Source organism: Larus michahellis, chromosome 1 (assembly GCF_964199755.1).
Source record: "Larus michahellis chromosome 1, bLarMic1.1, whole genome shotgun sequence".
NCBI classification, from domain to species: domain Eukaryota; kingdom Metazoa; phylum Chordata; class Aves; order Charadriiformes; family Laridae; genus Larus; species Larus michahellis.
The window spans coordinates 212,967,891-212,982,279 of NC_133896.1; the positions used below are offsets into that span (position 1 = coordinate 212,967,891).

General features: G+C 73.5%; 1 protein-coding gene across 1 annotated transcript; it reads left to right on the forward strand.

Moving 5' to 3' along the window:
- Positions 1 to 856: 856 nt before the first annotated feature.
- FHIP1B (FHF complex subunit HOOK interacting protein 1B) lies at positions 857 to 13,371 on the forward strand. The gene is made up of 13 exons (XM_074571730.1): positions 857 to 972; positions 1,374 to 1,416; positions 5,131 to 5,397; positions 5,513 to 6,115; positions 7,318 to 7,476; positions 7,561 to 7,647; positions 7,778 to 7,945; positions 8,906 to 8,985; positions 9,632 to 9,801; positions 9,888 to 10,892; positions 10,984 to 11,162; positions 11,276 to 11,435; positions 12,601 to 13,371. Exons 3-13 carry the CDS (start codon positions 5,260 to 5,262, stop codon positions 12,897 to 12,899), a joined length of 3,048 nt encoding a protein of 1,015 aa, XP_074427831.1. The 5' UTR covers positions 857 to 972; positions 1,374 to 1,416; positions 5,131 to 5,259; the 3' UTR covers positions 12,900 to 13,371.
- The last annotated feature ends 1,018 nt before the right edge of the window (positions 13,372 to 14,389 follow it).

Consider the following 14,389-nt stretch of genomic DNA (forward strand, 5'->3'; position numbering starts at 1 on the left):
TGGTGCCCGGTGCCAGCTGTCCCCGGTGCGAGTGGGCACAGCGGGGTCACCGTGCACCGTGACCAGGGCGGTGCCGGGTGCTGTGGGGCCGTGCCGGAGCCCCGGGGGGGCTGCCGGGGCAATGCTGGGTTCTCCGTCTGGGGGGAGCACCCCGGAACGGCCTTAGGGCCGGTACCCGCAGCCCCTGCCTGGGGGGCCGGTGCCGGGCAGTGCCCGCTGCAAGGCCGGTGGCACTTCCCGGTACCTGCAGCACCGTGACGGAGCGGTGCCCGGTGCGGGGGTGACTGATTTGGGGGGTGCCCGGTGCGGGGGGTGCACAATGTGGAGTTCCCCGGTGTAGGGGGGGTGGCTGTTGCAAGGGGGAACGAGCGTGGGGGGTTCCCTGGTGCGGGGGGTCCCCAAACCGGGGGTGCCCAGTGCGAGGTTCCCCGGTGTGGGGGCTTCCCGGTGGGGGGGGGTGCGTTGTTCGGGGTTCCCCGATTCGGGGGTTATCCGTTCGGGGGGGTGTGTGCCCAGTTCAGGGGTGCCCGTTTTGGGGTTCCCCGCTTCGGGGGTCCCCGGTGTGGGAGGTGCCCAGTTCGGGGGGGGGGGGGGGGGGTCCCCGATGCGGGGTTCACCGGTTCGGGGGGGGGGCCCGGTTAGGAGTTTCCCGTTTCGGGGGGTCCCCGGTGAGGTGGGTGCCCAGTTCGGGGGGTGCCCGTTTCAGGGTTCGCCGTTTCGGGCTTCCCGGTTCCCGCGCGCCCGCGCCCCCCGCCCCGCCCGACCCCACGGTGCCCCCTCAGCCCCGCCCCCTGCCCCGCCCCCGTGGCGGCGCAGCCAATGACCGCCCGCCCCCGCCCCGCCCCACCCCGCCGAGCCCCGCCCCGCGCGGCGGGAGGGGGCGTGGCCGGGGGCGTGGCCTGCGCGGCCGGTGCGTCGGGCGGCGGCGGGAAGATGGCGGCGGGCGCGCGGGGCCCGCAGCGGGGGCGGCCGGTGAGCGACGGGGGTGGCGGCGCCGGGCGGGGGCACCGGGGCGGGGGCACCGGGGAGGGGGGGGGTCCCGGGGGCGGGGGGGCCGGCCCGGGCGGGGCGGGGCGGGGCCGTGCCGGGTTCTCCCCCGCCGGCGGTGCCGGGGCGGCCGGGCCGCCGCCTGCCCTTGGCCGTGCTGGGCGGCTCGGCCCCGGCGTGTCCCCGCGCGGGGGGTGGCCGGGCCCGGCGGGGTCCCCGGGGGTTGCCGGGGGCGCGGGGGTGGCGTGAGGCGGGGCGGGGAGCGGGCGGGCCTGGGCCGGGCGTGGGGCGGCGGCGGGGGCCGGGGGTCCGCGGGGCGCGGGGGGGCCTGTCCCCGCCGGGGGGGGCCGGTCCCCGCCTCCGACGCCTCCGTTTCTCCCCCCAAGGTGCGGCGCTGACGGACGGGACCCGCCGCGACCTTGACCCCAGGTAGGCGGTTCTGCCCCGGGCCGGGGCCGGGTGTTCCGGGCCTGGGCCCGGTCCCGCCGTGGCCCTGCCCGGGTGGGCAGGACCCCCACGGCGGGGGGGCACCCAGGGTGCCACGGCTGCCCGGCGCCGGTTGTGCTGGCCTGGCGGGTGTCTGTGCCATGGCCTCCGGCCTCCCCGTCCTGCCCGCACTCCCCGCTGCCAGCCCCGCCGACCCCCCCCGGCGCTGCCGTCAGCGGCCCCTGCCCCGGGACGGTGGGTTGGTTGATGTCCCTCGGCCATGTCTCGCCACCGGCCCGGTGCCTTCGGCCTCGCCGGTAGCGCTGGCGGCCCCGCCATTGCCCCACCGGGCACAGAGACGGACCGACACGTCTCCACCGGGAGCGGCTGCCACCCCTCCGCCGCGGCCAGGACGCTTGGGAGACCCCTGTCCCTGCGCCAGCCATTGTCCCCGCGGTGTCAGCGGGCTCTGTGCTGGCTGCTCCCCGGTGCGCAGCCCCGGCACGGGCAGGGTGCTCACTCAGGCCTCGGTGCCTGGGATGGGGGTCCAGGAGAGCAGCCATGCCCCCGGCACCCCTGCCCTTGCCGTGGTGGCACCCCGGTGGCCTCCTGGTGTCCCCGGCCACCGGACAGCCGCTGCCTGTTGGGTGGGTGCTCTCCTGCTGCCAGGACACCTCACCGCACACCGGCCCGGGACGCTGGTGCTAGCGGTGAAGGACATGCTCCTGGTGGGCGGGTTGGCTCGGTGACACCGTGCCTGGTGGCTCTTGGCTGGTGGCCGGGTCCCCTCTGTGTGTGGCGGGAGCTGCCGGGGCGAGGAGGGAGCCGGTGCTGGGATGGAGCCGGCAAGTCCCGGCTCTCGAGGCTGTCGCATGGCAGCAGCCGGCGTCCCGCTGGCACGGCTCCGGCCGCGTGGCAGCCGGGTCCCTTGCCAGCCCGGACGCGGGGCTGGGGATGTCCCTGGTCTGTGACACCCTGCGGGCCCCGCTGCCCTTGGCCTTTGTGTCCCCGCCTCGGTGGGTGCTTCATTCTGCCCGGCTCTTCTCCCGCCCTGGTGTCCACTGCCCCTGGTGCGGTGACACCGTGCCGGGCAGCGCAGTGTGGGGTGGGAGACATGGTGCCGGGGCGCCGGGTGCTGCCCCTGCGCGGAACTGGCTGCGGCACGCTGGCCTTTGGCTAGCTCTAACTTTAGCAACCGTGGTCAGACCTTCCCCGGGCTGGAACGGGACGCCGGTCGTGCCACGTTAAAAATATGCTTGACCGATGTCTGAACCGCGGGAGGGGCCTGTGCCCGCCTCCTGCCGTGGCACCACCGTGCTCGGCTGCCGGGGGCTTCATCCCCCTCGTTACCGTGCTTGAAGAAGGTGCCGGAGCCCTGCCCGTGTCGGCTTTTGGCTGTCCCGGCTCCGGCGCTGCCGCCGGCCACTTCCCCTTTTCTGCCTCCTGCGGTTTGGGGTTTCTTTAACAGCTGCTTTTATTTCCCTCCTGCCGTGGCAGCGCCGCGGCCCACCGTCTCCGCGCCATGTGCCTCGCGCCGGGGTCTCGCTGGTCCTCGATGGGCCCCGGTGAGCGTGTGCCGCCAGCGGTGACCGGCCGTGCAGCAGGGCTGCACCGGGCTGCCACCCCGGGGGAGGGCTCTGTGCCTGCCCCGCTGCCCCGGCACGCTCCAGCACGTCTGCCGCGCTCGGCACGCGTGGCAGCCGGTCCTGCTCCGGCTGTCCCCATGGCACGTGCTACCCGGGGAGGTTATTTCTGGCAGGGGCTGATGGCGCGGGGGCTGTCGGCGCCGGCTCTGCGCGCTGTCGCTCTTCCCACACGCCGCTGGGGGATTTGCCGGGGCCCCACACGGGTGCCGAGCTCCGGGTCGGGTGCTGCGGGGCTGCAGTGACTTCTCCGGTGCCGGACCCCCCTGGCTCCCTGGGGACCCGGCAGCGGCGGTGGGTGCAGGATGCCCGTGCCTGTCCCTACGCCGCAGTGGGCCCGAGCGGTGCCGGGGCACGGGGCCCTATAAATATCCCCAGCGTCGTGCCGCAGCGTCTGTGGGTGTGACACCGGTGCTGCCGCAGCCGCCGGGCCGGGCTTTTCCCCACCGTTTTTTAAATGCTGCCAGTGCCCCCGTCCCCGGGGTGATGCTGACGTTGGGGATGGTGGAGCCCCGTCCTGCCCGCTGCCGCCGTCGGTGCCGCTCGTGGCATCGCCTTGTGCCGCCCTATTGGCCTGTGTGCTGGGCGAGGTGACATTTGTGACACCAAGGGTTTCGCTTTGGGCTGGGAGAGCAGAGCCCAGGCTGGGGGGCAGGGGGGTGCCGGTGTCGGTGCGGGTGCAGGAAGCCCCGTCCCCACCATAGGGCTGCCGGTGGCTCCGGCTGGGGACGGGGGACCCCATCTCCGAGGGACGGGGACAGCCCCGCACGGGCGTCAGGGGGGCCTGCTGCTCCCCACCACCACCGGGCACTGGTGCGGTTGTTGGGAGTCCTGTGCCCCACAGGCTGTCTGCTGCCGGGCCACCGGTCCTGCTGGCTGTCCCGGTTGTCCTGGCTGTCCCGGTTGTCCTGGCTGTCCCGGCTGTTCCCACACACCAGGGCTGGGCCGCGTCCTGGGTTCAAAGTGCGGAGCTGGGTGTGGAGGCAGGGCCGGCAGCCAGAGCCCTCCCAGCCTGTGCTGCCCCGCCACGCTCGCCCTTCCTCTTCCTCGGCTGGGCTCCCGGCGCTCCGGCTCTCCTTCCTTCGATCCGCCCGGCCCAGCGTCAGCCTCCCTGGCAGCCGGCACCTTCCGCCACGGCGGCGTTTTGGGGCCCACGCGGGTCTGGCAGTGCCTTGTGGGGCAAAGCCGCCGGGCGCAGTGCTGCCGCCACCTCCTGCGCGGCACCGTGGCCTGGCTCACCGCGGTCGGTAACGTGGCTGCTCTGCCTGACCTGACCCGTCCTGTGGGGGGGGACGTGGGGAGCTGTGCTCGGTGGGGGGCTGTGGGGTCGGTGTCGGCACCGTGCTCCGCGTTTCCTCCGCTCTGGCTCGCCGCGATGCTCCCTGTCCCGCTCAGCGGTACCGGGCCACGGCTGCGTGGCTGCATCGGCCTCGTCTCTGGGGCCAGTGCCGCGCTGGCTGCGTGCCGTCCTGGCTGCGGCCGTCCCGACGCTGCTCGGCCCTTGAGGGCTCGCTCCTGCTGCAGGGACTTGCCCTGCCGTGCCGGTGGCCGCGGCTGAGCTGGCGTTGCCGGTGCGGTGGTTGCTGCCCGTCCTGGTGAGGGGTCACCCCCGTGCTGCTCTGCTCCCGTGCCCTCCGCCTGCCCCTCCCGTCGCCAGCGTGGCACCTCTGGCTCCGGGACGGCACGGCAGCCCCACGGCGCTGCCCTCCCAGGCACCCCAGGGCGACGCTTCTCCAGGGCACCAGGGATCCGTGTCCCGCGGCCGCGCCGGCAGGACAGGACAAACACGGGTCCCCCTTTGGCACCTCCGGGTGCCGATTCGCCCTTGCCGGGGGGGGGTTGGTGGCAGAGGGTGATGCAGGGGCTCGGGAACAGGCAGGAGGGGGCTGGCGCCTTCGCCGTGGGGCAGGATCAATGGCGGGGGGGGGGCCCTGGGTTGGGACGGGGGTGTCAAGGGGGGGGACCAAACCATCCCGTACCTCCCAGCTGTGTGGGGGGTGCTTTGCCGTGCTCGGGGTGTGCCGGGTGTCCCCCCTGGGACCCCGCAGGCTCCGAGCCGTCGCTGTCCCCGCAGCCCGGCCCGTGTGGCAGCAGGATGGAGAGGGGGGTCCGGCGGCGCCGCCAGGCAGCACTGGGATCCGGCGGTGCCCCCCGCCGCTGCCCGTGACCGCCCCCCCCCCCCTTCCCCCCCCCACCCCCACCGATGGAGAGGATGAGCTGGCTGAGCAAGCTGAACCCGCGGGCGGCCGGGCAGCGTGCCCCCCGCAGTGCCAGCCTGCAGAGCCCCGTCACCGCCGACCCCGAGACCTGCCTCATGGTCTTCAAGAACCACTGGTCTCAGGTGAGCCGGGGCTTGGGGGGGAGGGACGGGACGACTGGGGTGCGGGGACCCCCGCTGCGTCCCCGGCGCTCAGCGTCGTCTCCCCCCCCCCCTCCGCTACCTCCGCTCCCCGCAGGTGCTGCGCATCCTGGAGCGTCGTGGCTGCAAACCGGCCCCCGACGACCTCAGCGCCGTCCGCAACAACACCTACCAGATGCTGAACCTGCTGGCGGAGGACCGGCCGCGGGGGGAGGCGGCGCGGGGACCCATCCTGGACTTTGTGGCCTCCGAGAACCTGCTGGAGCGGCTGCTGTGCTGGCACCTGCAGGGCGACTTCACCGAGGAGCGCAAGGTGGAGCAGCTGAAGCTCTACGAGATGCTCATCAGCCAGGCCCGGCAGCCCCTGCTGCGGCACAAGCCGGTGCTGACGCCGTTGTTGCGGTTGCTCAGCCTCTGCGCCGAGCCCACCTCCGCCCCGCTGGAGAACAGCCTGGTCCTGCTTCTCAACCAGCTCTGCGTCTCCGTGGCCAAGGAACCCTCCATCCTGGAGCTCTTCTTCCACAGCCACACCGACCAGGGCCCCGCCAACCTCATCATCTTCTCCCTCCTCATCCCCTTCATCCACCACGAGGGCGTCCTGGGGCAGCAGGCCAGGGACGCGCTGCTGCTCATCATGGCCATGTCCGCCAGCAACCACGCCGTGGCCAAGTCCATCACCGACAACTCCTACTTCTGCCCGGTATGCCGAGGGGTGCCCGGCATCGTTGTCCCCCCATCCCCACTGCCGGTGGTGGGTCGGGTTTGGCTCTTGGGGCAGGAGAACGCGGTCGTCCCTGGAGGAAGGTCCTGGGCTGGGGAGCGGGGAGGGCTCGGAGATGAGCTGGGGACAAGGGGACCTGTGCATGGAGTGGGATGGGGTGGTGACAGGAGATCCAGGCGGAACAGATCCGCCAGGACTGGTGACAGGGGACCCGCGCGGGACGGATCGGCCAGGACTGGTGACAGGGGACCCGGGTGGGATGGAGCAAGCAGGGATGGTGGCAGGGGACCCGGGCGGGATGGAGTGGGCTGGGATGGTGGCAGGGGACCTGGGTGGGCTGGGGCGGGCTGGGTTGGTGGCAGGGAACCTGGGCGGGATGGAGCCAAGCAGGGATGGTGACAGGGGACCTGGGCGGGACGGAGCGGGCAGAGATGGTCCAGGGGACCCGGGTGGGACGGAGTGGGCTGGGATGGTGGCAGGGGACCTGGGCGGGATGGAGTGGGATGGGATGGTGGCAGGAGACCTGGGTGGGATGGAGTGGGATGGGGTGGTGACAGGGGACCTGGGCGGGATGGATCGGCCAGGACTGGTGACAGGGGACCCGGGCAGGATGGAGCAAGCAGGGCTGGTGGCAGGGGACCTGGGCGGGACGGAGCGGGCTGGGATGGTGGCAGGGGACCTGGGCGGGATGGAGTGGGATGGGATGGTGGCAGGAGACCTGGGCGGGATGGAGTGGGATGGGATGGTGACAGGGGATCCAGGCGGGACGGATCGGCCAGGACTGGTGACAGGGGACCTGGGCAGGACGGAGTGGGCTGGGATGGTGGCAGGGGACCTGGGGCGGGCTGGGTTGGTAGCAGGGGACCTGGGTGGGATAGAGTGGCCAGGACTGGTGGCAGGGGACCTGGGCAGGATGGAGCCAAGCAGGGCTGGTGGCAGGGGACCTGGGCGGGATGGAGGCAGGCAGGGCCGGTGGCCGGGCCCATGGCGTGTGCCGGGGTTTCTGCACCAGCTTTGCTCCCGCTGCCGCTCTCCCGGCTCCGGCAAAGCGTGTGTCCTGGCTGGCCTCGGCTGAGCGGGGGTCACCGCGCAGGCTGCCCTGTGCTGCGGTTCCCGGCGCGGGGCGCGGTGGCTCGGGGAGAGCTGATGAGTGCCTTGTCCCCCTCCGCCGGCCTCCCCAGGTCCTGGCCACGGGGCTGAGCGCCCTGTACTCCTCCCTGCCCCGCAAGATCGAGGCGCGGGGGGACGACTGGCACTTCCTGCGCCGCGAGGACTGGATCGGCGTCTCCTCCCTCGTCCTCTTCATGAACTCGCTGGAATTCTGCAACGCCGTCATCCAGGTAGGGCTGGTGGGGGGGGGGGGGTGTCACCGGCCCCGCGCGGGGCTGGCCGCGGCCCTGACCGACCCCTTCCCCGCTCCGCAGGTCGCCCACCCCCTGGTGCAGAAGCAGCTGGTGGACTACGTCCACAACGGGTTCCTGGTGCCCGTCATGGGGCCGGCGCTGCACAAGGTGAGGGAGGGCTCTCCTGCCCGCGCCTCTGCCCCCGCAGGTGGGTGGGGGTCCCCCAGGACCGCCCCCCCACCCCCATCCCAGCCCCGTGCCGAGCTGCCAGCCCCCCCCCCCCCCCGCCGCCCCGCAGACCTCCATCGAGGAGATGATCGCCAGCACGGCCTACCTGGACCTGTTCCTGCGCAGCGTCAGCGAGACGGCGCTGCTGAAAACCTTCCTGCGCTTCGTGCTGCTGCACCGCCACGACAACGCCACCATCCTCGACACCCTGGTGGCGCGCATCAACAGCAACTCCCGGGTGAGCCGCCACGCGCCGCCCCACCGTGACCCCCACGGCCCCCCCCCAGGCTCCTGCTAGCCCCCATGGCGCCGCCTTCCTGCCCCACTGCTGTAACCGTGGGGCTGCCCGGCCGTGGCACTGCCCTCCTGCCCCATGGCACTGCCTGGCTGTGGTGTTGCCCCTCCTGCCCCACTGCTGCCCTATGGGACTGCCCGGCCATGGCACTGCCCTCCTGTCCCATGGGGCTGCCCTCCTGCCCCACTGCTGCGCCATGGAGCTGCCCATCCATGGCACTGCTCTCCAGCCCCACTGAGGGGCTGCCCCATGGCGCTGCCTGGGCCATGGTGCTGCCCTGCCCTCTTGCCCCACTGCTGCCCTACGCCCCGCTGTGGGGCTGCCCCATGGGACTGCCTGGATGTGGTGCTGCTTTTCTGCCCCACTGCTGCCCCATGGGGTTGCCTGTCCATGGCACTGCCCTCCTACCCCATGGGACTCCCTGGATGTGGCACTGGCCTCCTGCCCCACTGCTGCCCTCCTGCCCTGCAGTGGGGCTGCCCCATGGGATTGCTTAGCCATGGCACTCCCCTCCTGCCCCATGGGACTGCCTGGACGTGGCACTGCCTTCCTGCCCCACTGCTGCCCCATGGGGTTGCCCGTCCATGGCACTGCCCTCCTACCCCATGGGACTCCCTGGATGTGGCACTGGCCTCCTGCCCCACTGCTAGCCCATGGCGCTGCCTTCCTGCCCCACTGAGGGGCTGCCCTATGGGGCTGCCTGTCCATGGCACTGCCCTCCTACCCCATGGGACTCCCTGGATGTGGCACTGGCCTCCTGCCCCACTGCTGCCCCATGGAGCTGCCCTCCTGCCCCATGGGACTGCCTGGCCGTGGCGTTGCCCTCCTGCCCCATGGGACTGCCCGGCGGTGGGGCTGCCCTCCTGCCCCACTGCGGCTCCCTCACCTCTGTGCCGTCCCCAGCTCTGCATGGTGTCCCTGAGCCTCTTCCGGACGCTGCTCAGCCTCAACTGCGAGGACGTGATGCTCCAGCTGGTGCTCAGGTAACTGCCCCGGGGGCTGCCGGCGCGGGGGGGGGCGCTGCGCTGGGACAGGGGTGGGGGTGACATGTGGGGCAGCCCCGGCTTCTGCCCCGCTGCCGAGGGGTCTGGCCGAGCATCCTCATCCCCGTCGCGTGTGCCCCCGTTTTCTGCCCTGCTGCCGAGGGGTCCATCAGGGTGTTCCTGTCGCGTGTCCCCCCCACCGTCTTCTGCCCCGCTGCCGAGGGGTCCAGCAGGGCATCCCTGTTGCGTGTCCCCCCCTTCCGTCTTCTGCCCCCCTTGCCAATGAGTCCGGTGGGGTGTCTCCATCCCCGTTGTGTATCCCCCTGTCTTTTGCCCCGCTGCCGAGGGGTCCAGCAGGGTATCCCTGTTGCGTGTCCCCCCCCGTCTTCTGCCCCACTTGCCAGTGGGTCTGGTGGGGTGTCCCTGTCCCCGTTGTGTGTCCCCCGTCTTCTGCCCCGCTGCCGAGGGGTCCAGCAGAGCATCTCCGATGCGTGTCCCCCCGTCTTCTGCCCCACTGCCAATGGGTCTGGTGGGGTGTCTCCATCCCCATTGTGTCTCCCCCGTCTTCTGCCCTGCCACCAATGGGGCCGGTGGGGCGTCCCTGTTGCGTGTCCCCCGCCTGCAGCCCCGTGCCCCCGCCCCCCAGGTACCTGCTGCCCTGCAGCCACGTCATGCTGAGCCAGAAGCGGGCGGTCAGGGACCTGGACATCTACGGCAAGACGGCGGCCAAGTTCCTCTCCCTCATTCCGCGGTGCTGCCGCCCCGAGAGCCTGCCGCCGCCGGAACGGGAGGAGGAGCACGCCGCCTGGGCCAAGGGTACGTACGACACCGGGGAGGGGGGGCTCCGCCGCCACGGCTGCCACCCCCCGCTGATCCCCCGCATCCTGCGCCGTCCCCTGCAGGCCACGGCAGCCCCAGCGTGGACACCTCCTCGGTGGTGACGGTGCCCAAGCCCTCCACGCCTTCCCGCCTCTCCTTCTTCATGCGGCAGCAGAGCGCGGCCCCCGAGGCGGCCGCCCCCGCCCCGCGCTCCCCCGGCACCCCCTCGGGCAGCCCCTGCCACCGCGCCGGCCGGTGGGAGGAGGTGTCGGAGCTGGACAGGAATTACCTGGAGTACCTGCGGGACGCGCGGCGCAGCATCGACCGCTGCGCCTGGGCCTGCCGCGTCTGGTCGGCCCCCTACGACGGCGAGGAGCCCAGCGCCGACCCCGGCCCCGAAGCCCCCCGGCCCCCGGGACCCCCCACCCCCCGGACTAAAAAGCGGGGGTTGCCGGAGGAGGGGGCGAGGGAAGGGCAGGGGGGATCCCCCGGCAGCGGGGGCGGCGAGGACGGCGCGGGGGGGCCCGGCCCCGAGACGCGGGACTCGGGGACCCTGGTGAACGGGGCGCACGGGCCGGCTGAGCCGGGGCGGCCGGGGGGGGACGTGGCGGTGAAGAAGGTGCGCCGCAGCCCCCACGGTGAGAGCGACGGCGCGGGGACCCCTCCCGAGCGGGAGCACCGGCCCTTGCCGACGCAGAACGGTGCGACGGGGCCCCCCCGGCCGCAGCCCCCGGGCTGGGAGCCGCTGCCCTCGGTGGACTCGCTGATCGAGGAGCTGCTGGCCCGCGCGCCGGCCGAGCCCAACGGGGCCGGCGTCACCATCGAGGCCTTCACCGAGGAGCTGCGGGAGATCGAGGCCGAGATGAAGAACGGCGGCGGTGGGGGGTCCCTGCCCGCCCCCCCGGAGCCCCCCGAACCGCCGCTGTCCCGCGAGGAGGAGGAGGCTTTCGCCAGCTTCGCCGCCCTGCCGGAGGCGGGGGATGCCGCGGGCCGGGCGGCGCCGCCGCCGCGGGTGCCGGACCCCCTGGCCCAGCTGGTGGCCAGCCCGCCGCGGGCGGTGGGACCCCCGCCCAGCCAGCCCTTCACAGGTGGGGCTCGGCGCCCTCGGTGGGGGTGTCCCCGTTGCCCCCGTCCCAGCCTGACGTGTGTGTGTGTGTGTGTGTGTGTGTGTCCCCGCAGGTCCCTTCGTCTCGGTGCTCTTCGGGAAGCTGGAGAACATGCTGCACAACTCGCTCTACGTCAACTTTCTGCTGACGGGGCTGGTGGCCCAGCTGGCCTGCTACCCCCAGCCCCTGCTGCGCTCCTTCCTCCTCAACACCAACATGGTCTTCCAGCCCAGCGTCAAATCCCTGCTGCAGGTACCCCCGGGGAGCCCCCCACAGCCCCCGGGACCCCCGGCCCTGCGCCCGCCGCCCCTCACGGCCCTCCCTGTGTCCCCCCACCCCCCACCCCCGGTCCTTGTCCCCGGCAGGTCCTCGGCTCGGTGAAGAACAAGATCGAGAGCTTCGCCGCCAGCCAGGAGGATTTCCCGGCCCTGCTCTTCAAGGCCAAGAAGTACCTGATCGCCCGGGGGAAGCTGGACTGGTCCGACGCCCCCCCCGTGCCCTCCCTGCGCCGCCCCGAAGCCCTGGGTGAGGGCTGGGGGGGTCCGGGGGTGCTGGGGGGCACGGCGGGGGGGGGGGGGGGGGCGTGCCACAAAATGGGGGGCTGTAGGAGGGGACGCGGTACAAAATTAGGGGCATGGGGGGACAGAGGGCAGCAGTGCAAGGGGGCGTGGGGAGGCTTGGGGGGCACGGGGGGCCGGGGGAGTGGGGGACATGGCACAACATGGCGGGTGGAGGGGGGCTCGGCACGGCATGGGGGCCTGGGGGCCACAGCGTGGCATAGGGGGCTACGGGGCACGGCGTAGCACGGGGGGCTGAGGGGCACAGGGGCTTGGGGGGCTCGGCATGGCACGGGCAGCCGGGGGACACGGGGGGGGGGACACGGCAAGGGGGGCTGGGGGCTGCGTTGCCCGAGGGGCTGGGCATTGGGCAGAGGGCTGGGGGGCTGCGCATGGCCTTAACATGAGGGGCTGGGGGGGGGGGGGCTGCATGGAGGGCTGGGGGCTGCCCCCTGCATTGCACAGGGGGCTGGGGGGGGGCTGCATGGAGGGCTGGGGGCTGCCCCCTGCATTGCACAGGGGGCTGTGGGGGGGCTGCATGGAGGGCTGGGGGGGGGGGGCTGCATGTGGCCTTGCGCTGAGCCTGGGGGGGCTGCCCCCTGCATTGCACCAAGGGCTGGGGGGGCTATGGGGGGGGGCTGGGGGGCTGCATGTGGCATTACATGGGGGGCTGCATGGAGGGCCGGGGGCTGCCCGTGGCATTGCATGGCGGGGGGGGGCTGTGGGGCTGCACGTTGGCATCGCATGGGGGGCTGCATGGAGGGTCGGGGGCCGCACATGGCATTGCGTGGGGGTGCTATGGGGGGGGCTGGGGGTGGTGTTGGGGGGGGGCTGGGGGCTGCACGGTGGGCCGGGGGCTGCACGTGGCATTGCATGTGGGGGGCTGGGGGTGGTATGGGGGGGGTGGGGGTGCTACGGCGGGGGCTGGGGGTGGTGTTGGGGGGGGGCTGGGGGCTGCACAGAGGGTTGGGGGCTGCCCCTGGCCTTGCACCGAGGGTGGGGTTGGTACGGGGGGGGCTGGGGGGGGCTGCATGTGGCATTACCTGGGGGGGGGTGGGGTGGGGGGGTGCTGCCAGCCCCGGTGGCGGCGGGCGGGGGCTGAGGCGGTTTCCCTTTCCCCCCCCCCCCCCCAGCCAAGAGCCGCAAGCCGTCGCTGGGGGAGCTGATCCTGCGCCACGCCAACAGCCCCACGCGGGCGCGGGCGGCCGCGGCGCTGGCCCTGCAGCACGTCCGGGACGGGCCGGTGTTGCAGGCGTTGGCGGGGGGGGCCGGGGGGCTGCGGGGTTCGGCCGAACGCCAGAGCCAGGCCCTGCGCGTCAAGAACGCCGTCTACTGCGCCGTCATCTTCAGCGAGTTCCTCAAGGAGCTGGCCGCCATCGCCCAGGCCCACGCCGTCACCTCCCCCTTCCTGACGGAACCCCCCGAGGAGTGACCCCTCACCCCCCCCCCAACCCCCCCCCCCCCTCAAAAACCCCGGCCGGCGCCTTTTTAACCACCCCCGGGACACGGACCTTTTTAATTTATTGGGGACGAATGTTTGGCTGAGAACGTGCTGCAATATGTACAGGAGTGACCGGCCGCCCCCGCCGTTTGCTCAGCGTTGCGGGGTTGGGGGGGGGGGGCGGCAGGGCAGGACCCTGGGCGGCCCCGGGGGGGGCTCGGTGGGGGGCCGGGGGCCGGGGCGGGCTGGCTCTGCCCCCCCCCTCTGCCCCCCACCGCTCCCTGGGGTGCGGGGGGTGCTGGCCCTCGCCCCCCCTGCCCCCAGCTGCTCTCTATGCAACACCCGCCCCCCCCCCCCAACTTGTGCCGGGGGGGGGGGTGTGGGGCTGGGGGGGCCGGGGCGGTGCATGGTGGAGGGGGGGGGGGCTGCGTGTGTCTGTGCTGTGTAAAAGCCCTTCTGTAATAAAGGGTCTGGTCGAGGGCATCGCCCCCCCGTTCCCCCCAGTGCCGGGGTGGGAGGGGGCTGGGACAGACGCTGGGGTCCCCCCCGCCATGGCCTGGGACATGTCGTGCGTCCTCCCCCCGCTGCGGCACCCCACGTCTGCCCTCCCGGCCCCCGTTCTGCGCCTGGGACACCCCCCCTCCCCCCCCAAAAGGCTGGGGTCCCAGCAGCACCCTGACCCCCCCCACCCCCCCCCCACCCCGCCCCACAGGGGGGACGAGGCTGTGGTGGGTCGTGGCATTTATTGATGGTTGTACGTGACGGTGACATGGGGTCCCCCATGGTGGGGGGGCAGCGGGGGGTCGGGGGGCAGGCAGGCGGTGGGGGGGTGCATGGGGGGGACACGGGGATGCAGGAGGTGACGTGGGGGGGCGCTGAGGGGTGCCACAGGGGGTGCAGGGTGGGGACGTGGGGTACAGAGGGGTCACGGGGGTGCAGGGGACACACAGCAGGGTGCAGGGTTCGTTACCGGGGGTGGGGGGATGTAGGGGGGTACACAGGGTGCTGGGGGGTGACATGGGTCGGGGGGGGGATGGGGGGGGCAGGACAGGGCTGCACCAGGCTCTCACCGTCGGGTCCTGGCCCATGGTCAGCCCGCGGACGCGGTGGCTGCGTCCTTGCTGTCCCCCGTCCTGGGGTCTGGGGGATGCCCCCCCCCTCCCCTGCCACTGTACCCCCCCCCCCCGCCTCGGCCACTGGCCCCACGCGTGTCGGTGGGGTGGGGTGGGGGCACAGGGTCATCGGCCGCAGAAGAGCCGGGGTGTCCTCAGCCGGGGGCTTTGGGGGGGTCAGCGGGGTCCCAGGCCGGACCCTGCCCCCCCCCCCCCCAACCCCGTGGGGGCTCGGGGCACCCCGGGACCTGCCGGGACAATTGAAATGCTGCCGATGACCCCGACGGGCTGTGACAGCGGGACACGGAGCGGGGGGGGACGGGCAGGAGAGCCGTGCGGGAGGGGGCTGGTCCCGCGGGATCCATCCCT

What these genes read in the sequence shown, in the direction of transcription:
- FHIP1B (XM_074571730.1), top strand. Translation starts at nt 5,260, where the DNA reads ATGGAGAGGATGAGCTGGCTGAGCAAGCTGAACCCGCGGGCGGCCGGG. An exon ending in TCAAGAACCACTGGTCTCAG is followed by an intron (nt 5,398 to 5,512) that starts GTGAGCCGGGGC and finishes CGCTCCCCGCAG; the next exon opens with GTGCTGCGCATCCTGGAGCG. An exon ending in ACAACTCCTACTTCTGCCCG is followed by an intron (nt 6,116 to 7,317) that starts GTATGCCGAGGG and finishes CGGCCTCCCCAG; the next exon opens with GTCCTGGCCACGGGGCTGAG.